The following is a 6,482-nucleotide window of genomic DNA, read 5'->3' on the forward strand; positions in this document are numbered from 1 at the left end:
TGAGGGAACAGTCTGATATGGGAGACAGTCTCTGAGAGGCATTGGTCTCATGTGACAGTCAGAGTCTCTGCCCGGGGAGCCTCTATGTAGGCCCTGACTTTCTTGAAACTCTCCTCTTAGAGAAGAGATGCTTAGTTCCTTTTCTCTGGGAAATCATAGGCTGAAATAGTCACATAGAGGTGAGCAGAGGATGGGCTTAATGAAATGTTAAACTACAAAAGAATGGACGGAATATTTCCCATCTCAGGCGGCAGGATGGGCTGTGTTTTGGGGGAAGGAAGGAGGATGATTCCATCTTTGGAGGAGACATGTAGACATCTTTTTCTGATTCTACAAGATTAAATTAAACTTCTCAATACCCTAATTTCTCCTCTGTAAAATGAGAATAATAATACCTTTATCAGCTGCCTTGGAAGGTATCGACAAGGTTTAGAGGAGATAAGCCGGGCAAACCTGCAAATTTTAAAACACTGTAAAATTACTGTTGTTATTATTTCTTGTTCTCAGCTGTTCTTTTAGAGGGATTTGAGACAGGAACTTGTCCAGGGCAGGTCATTGTCCTAGAGTCGTTGTTTTGTGTTACATGCTATTGGATGGATGGATCGAATGATTGCTTTTTGCAGGGTGAGCTCGTTTTCTGCCGGCTCACTGAGACCATTTTATCATTGCTGTTACTGTTGCTATCACCTCACGGCTCCTCAGGTCTTCGAATCATGGTGGAGCCAGGCTTGGAGATTCATGAAGGAGACCCCCTCAACATGACCTGCCTGCTGACCAGCCAGGCCCAAGAGAATACCACCTACATGTGGTCCTGGAATTCCCGATGGTTGCAAGAGGGTCCGGAGTCTATGCTCATGTTTTCCCAGGTGGCTGGCGACCAGGCCGGAGTGTACCAGTGTCATGCTGAGGGGTCCTTGGGGAGGGCCTCCTCAGCCCCTGTCAGCCTCAGAGTGCTCTGTGAGTGTCTGGGTTCCTCTGGATGAAGTAGACCCACTTCTGGGGGCCCCAACCCTAACTCTTCTCCTGCCAAGGCCTGGGGTGGGGGTGAACATGAAATAGGACACATCCTTTTTTTGTGCATAAATTCACTGAGCCTTTAAGGGTGGGCTTAGAATTTACCTTCATTTAGAATAATAGTTCTATACCTACCTGTGTCTATCATTTTTTTTTAAAGGTATGGGCGGGGGAGGAGAGACAGTTTTTGTAACTTCCTTCTGTTTTATGGTTTAGAGTTAGCACTAGCAATTCTGTCACCTGGGGCAAGTACAGCCAGGGATATTGTCCTTGGGTAAGCAACAGGAAAGGTGTCTTTGAATTTATTAAAAAAATTTTTTTTTTAAAGCAATCGGGGTTAAGTAACTTGCTCAAGGTTACACAGCCAGGTGTTTCTGGGTGGGTGCTAAGTGTCTGAGCCCGGGATTCGATCTCCAGGTCATTCCAACACTGGAGCCGGTGCTCTTACTCGCTGTGCTACCTGGCCACCCCTAAATTTTTTTTTTAAAAACTTATTTATTTACTTTTAGTTTACAGCATTTAGTTCCACAATCCCTTGAGCTCCAAATTTTAAAAGACAAATTCAATGAGCCAGTGGAGGTAGAGGTTGGGGCAGGGGTAGGGGGCGGGCTGCAGACATCTCAGGACAAAAGGCCTCATAGTAGGAAGAGATCCTAGGGCACTGTGCTGTAGGGGAGAGACACGGACCCTGAGACATGAGGAAGCTGCTACTGGGGAAGGGGGCACGGTGGGGTCTAACCTGGATGTAATTTACTTGGAGTAAAAGAGCTGTCTGGTAAGCTCCTGCTTCAACTCATTATTCTTGTTAACCAGGTATTAAACTTAGTTGTTGCTACTGGCTGAAGAAATGCAATTGCTTCCAGAGTTCACTAAATTTCAGCACCCTGGGACAAAACCCTCATTACCTCACCTTAGTTATGGCTCTAGTCAGAGTAGGAATTCTTAACTTTTTTTGTGGGTCATGGACTCCTTTGGTAGTCTGGTGAAGCCTATGGTTCTTTCTTAGAATAATGTTTTTCAAATGCACAACGTTTAAAACATAGGATTACAGAGGAAACAAAATGATTGAAATCTAGGTATCATATTATTTAACAACAACAATGACAACAGTCTTCCATTAGTGGACCCTAGGTTAAGGACCCCAGAGTTAGTCTTTGATGCTGAGGAATTTTTTTTCTCTCTCCTTTTTTTCTCTTCCTTCCTTCCTTCCTTCCTTCCTTCCTTCCTTCCTTTCTCTTTCTTTCTTTCTTTCTTTCTTTCTTTCTTTCTTTCTTTCTTTCTTTCTTTCTTTCTTTCTTTCTTTCTTTCTTTCTTTCTTTCTTTCTTTCTTTCCTTCCTTCCTTCTTTCTTTTTTTTTGAGGGGTAAATGCAGGGCATTAGGGTTAAGTGACTTGCCCAAGGTCACACAGCTATAAGTGTCAAGTATCTGAGGCTGGATTTGAACTCAGGTCCTCCTGACTCCATGGCTGGTGCTCTGTTCACTGCACCACCTAGTTGCTCTCTAGGCATGTTTCTAGTTCTTTCCATGACTTGAAGATATGACTCAAGCATTTTCTCTGATTTTAGTTTTTTTCCCTAGCTTTTTCTCTGATTCTAACTCTTATTTGTAGCTGCTTTCCTGCAAAGCAGCTTATGGGAAGTACAGATATTACCAGCTGAAAAGAGGGACTGAAGGATCATGAGAGGGAAAACTTGGGAAGTGAGGGGCTCTGCAGGGAAGAGAGGGGCCTGGGGTGGACACACACCAGCCATGAGCTGATGGCTAGTGAAAGTTACTGTTAGCCCCCCAAACCCCGAATGTGGTTACCAGAAGTTGGAATCTTTCTTTGGCTCCATCACTCTCTTAGTGAGTGACTTGCTTATGCAGAGTTTACTGTTTGGAAGTATCTGTTCCCTGAGCTGTGCAACATGGTGAAATTATCCCCTCTTTACTTCTTCCTTTTCCCTGTGCATAGAGTGCCAGGCCTGGAGGCAGGAAGGCTCATCTTTCTAAAGTTCAAATCCAGACTCAAACACTTACTAGCTGTGGCACCCTGGGCAAGTCACTTCACCCTGTTTACCTCAGTTCCTCATGTGTAAAATGAGCTAGAGAAGGAAATGGCAAATAAGCAGTATCTTTGCCGAGAAAAATCCAAATAGCATCAGGAAGAGTTTGAAACGACTGGGCATTTCTCTATCTCACTGCTGCTTGCTGAACTGGTATCCCTTGCTTTAGGGAGCTTCATGGTCTCTTCAAACCTTGTTTGTTTGTTATTCATACCTTTATTATGTATTCCATACAAAATAGGCTGATTTTTGTTAAGTCCCCCCTCCCCCCTTTTAAAGACTGGGTCTCCATCTCACCTAGGCTGGAAGTACATTAGTACAATGGCTAACTATGGGCCCAATCCTACTACTGATGGGCATGGGGACTTTGCTAGTTTGCCCTTCCTTAGGTAATCTGGTGGCCCCCACTTGTGAGGGTTCATCATACCAAAGGTAGATAGTGTGGATGTTGGGTCAGTTCTGACCTCCTAGGCACAAGCTATCTGCCAGTCTTTCAGGTAGCTCAGGTTACTGGCATGGGCCACCACTCCCATCTTTTTGTGGCATTCTGAGTGCTTAGTGGACCATACAAAGAAGGGAAGGTCAAAAGGGAACCCAGTACTAATTGCCTTAGGCTTAACCTGCTGATGGCACAGAGAATTTCTGGATCTGGGTCAGGCTCCAGCCTTTACTCTGGGTAGCTCTTTCTTTGATTTGAGGTCTGTTTTGAGCTCTTTCTTTGAGTCTTGCATTTTCACTGATTCTAGGCATGTCTCTAGCTCTTTCTGATTCTAGATCAGTCTTTGGCTTTATTTCTCATTGTGCTTTCTTTTATTTGAGGTCTGTCTCTGATTCTAGGTTTTTCTTTAGTTCTAGGTCTGTCTCTCTTTCTTTCTATGACTCTAGACTTTTTCTAGAGTGACTTTATGCCAGTCCCTGGTTCTCTCTCATTCTAAGTTCATTTCTAGTTCCTTTTCTGGCTTCCTGAGTCTGAGTTTTTCTCTGACTCTAGATCTGACTTAAGCTCTTTATCTGATACTAGGTCTGTCTTGAGTTCGTCCTCATACTGTAGCTTTTTTTTTTTTAAACATCTTGAACATTAAGACTAATTCCAGGATCTTCTTTGCAGATGCCCCACGGATACCTGCTGTGATTTCCTTTCTAGAGCCAGAGACTGGTCTTTGGGGTATCCTGCACTGTCACACGGATAGTGAGCCCCCGTCTGAGCTGACCCTTTATCATGGGAGTCATTTCATTGCTTCTACCCGACCTGGAAGCCGTCCTTATCCCCACATTCAAGTATCAACCTCCTACAACACCCTGAGGGTAGATATCCAGGATATGAGTCCCGAAGCCCAGGGAGAATATGTGTGCTTGGCATCCAATGCCCTGGGTACCACTTCTTCTTCTGTGTACTTTGGAACACGAGGTGAGCAAAGGGCTCCCAGGGAAATCAGGAAGGAGGTCATTTAGTGCCTTCCCCTGCTCTGAGGAGGAATCACACAGTCTTGTTTGTTTGTCTCTTTCTGTGCGTCTGTGGAGCAATCTCTGGAGCAGATGCTACAACTTTCTCTGGATGATTCCCAGCACCCAGAGAAAGTTCTCTTTAAGGTCTACTATGAAATTTTCTTTTTTCAAATTTTCATTCCATCCATTCTATCTGATTCAGCAAACACTCAACACCCACTATGTGCATAATACTGCTAGGTGCTGAGGATACAAAGTAAAAAAGAAAACAGTCCCTGGCCTCAAGGAGCTTACAATCTCAGTAGAAGCATAAGAACTCACCACCATTCAGACAGCAATACTATGCCTGCCTACAGAGATGTGCCAGACCTCTAAGAGGTAGGGAGATATCCAGAACCATAATGGATTCTAGAAGAAAGACAAAACAAAAGAAGCAGCTGGACCCAACAGTAGAGTGGTGGGCAGGGGCAGAAGGACTGGGTTGTAAGCTCCACATGGGCCAGGACTGTGTATCCCACAGTGGCCGACGCAGTGGTCTGCACGTAAGAAGGACTAATTCTTCTCCCTCTTGGCTCTCTTCTGACCTATCTGGCCACTACTCCTCAGTCTCCCTTGATGGATCAGTAACCATATCCTGCTGCTGGTTGTGGGTGTACCCCAAGACTTTGTCCTGGGTTGCTGTTTCTTCTCCTTCTACACTGTCTTGGTGATCCCCCCACAAAGACATAGTAAGTGTCAACCATTTCTATGACAATAATGATCATTGCCCTCCCAAGCTCCACTTGGATATCTGAAGACATATCAAACTCGATATGTCCAAAATGGAACTTATTATCCTTTGTCCTAAACCCTCCCTTTCCCCTAAATTTCTTATTTCTCTCAAAGGCATCATGATTCTTCCTGTCACTCTGGTTCATTCCTGAACTAAGATTTCATCCTCAACTCTGCTCTCTCCCTAGTTACACATATCCATGTAATTGTCAGTCCTTGTCGACTCCATCTCCGTGACATCTCTTTCACCAGACACTTCTATCCTCCCTGAGCCACCACCCTTGTTTACTCTCCTCCTCTTCCCCTTTCTCCTCCTTGCCATCACTTTATACTTGAATTATTGCGATAGCCTCCTTCCTAACTGGTCTGCCTGCCTCTAGTTTCTCTCTTCTCCACCCACATCCTCCACAAAAAATGACATTCCTAATGCGCCCTTCAGACCCTGGCAGCTCTCTGCTCAGTGAGTTCCAGGACTCCTGCTGCCTTTGGGACAAGCTGCAGGGGCTCCTCTGTTTGGCTTTGGGAGCCCTCTACAATCTAGCATTCTAGCTTTAGTACACATTGGTCTTCCTCACAGACTCAAGCTGGCTTACTTACTGGTCCTGAGGCTCAACATTCCGTTTTCCACCTATGTGCCCTTGGAAAGTCTATTCCCCTTCCCACGTCCTTCTCACCTCCAGCCTCCTTCAGAGCTCGGCTCAGGTGCCATCTTCTGTAAGAAGCCTTTCTGAGCCCCCCAGAGCTGGTGCCCAGCGCGCATGCTCATAGCTTCGTCTATAGTTTGCATTGACTTTTGTGTCTACCTAGGGTTCTTTCCCCTCATCCTTTGCTCCCTTGAAGCCCTTTGAGGCAGAGGGTACATTGCTTTTTGTCTTTCCAGTATCTGGGTCTGACTTATAGTAGGCACCTAACAAACACTTGATTTAAATGACAAGAAGAGCTTAGGCAGGTAATGGAGATGGATGTGCTGGGGTGGGGGCGGGGAGAAGCCAGCGAGCCTTCTGAGTGGGCCTTCTCCCTCGGGTCTTACAGTCCTCGATCACTTGAGCCTGTACCAGCTGCTCTTCATTATCTTCACGGCCCTGTCCTGCTGTCTCTTGCTGCTCTTGGGTCTGGAGACCATTTACATCTGGAACAGGTAAAACTGTCTGGAAGGGTTCCCCCTCCTCCTCCCCCTCCTCCTCCTCCTCTTCCTCCTCCTCCTC

The 6,482-nt window shown here is 45.6% G+C and overlaps 1 protein-coding gene across 3 annotated transcripts in view; it reads left to right on the forward strand.

The window, feature by feature from the left end:
• Positions 1-6,482, forward strand: part of SIGLEC1 (sialic acid binding Ig like lectin 1) — a 52,098-nt gene that overhangs the window by 41,781 nt on the left and 3,835 nt on the right. For 2 of the 3 annotated variants that reach the window (XM_069066150.1, XM_069066158.1), the window contains 3 exons: positions 703-957; positions 4,169-4,468; positions 6,310-6,415. In XM_069066150.1, the coding sequence (XP_068922251.1) occupies positions 703-957; positions 4,169-4,468; positions 6,310-6,415 (661 nt within the window). The remainder of the gene's footprint in view (positions 1-702; positions 958-4,168; positions 4,469-6,309; positions 6,416-6,482) is intronic. The other variant, XM_069066167.1, reaches the window with a different exon arrangement.

The sequence above is a fragment of the Petaurus breviceps genome, unplaced genomic scaffold, assembly GCF_028583685.1.
Source record: "Petaurus breviceps papuanus isolate PSGF00001 unplaced genomic scaffold, PetGlider_PUasm1.0 139, whole genome shotgun sequence".
NCBI classification, from domain to species: Eukaryota; Metazoa; Chordata; class Mammalia; order Diprotodontia; family Petauridae; genus Petaurus; species Petaurus breviceps.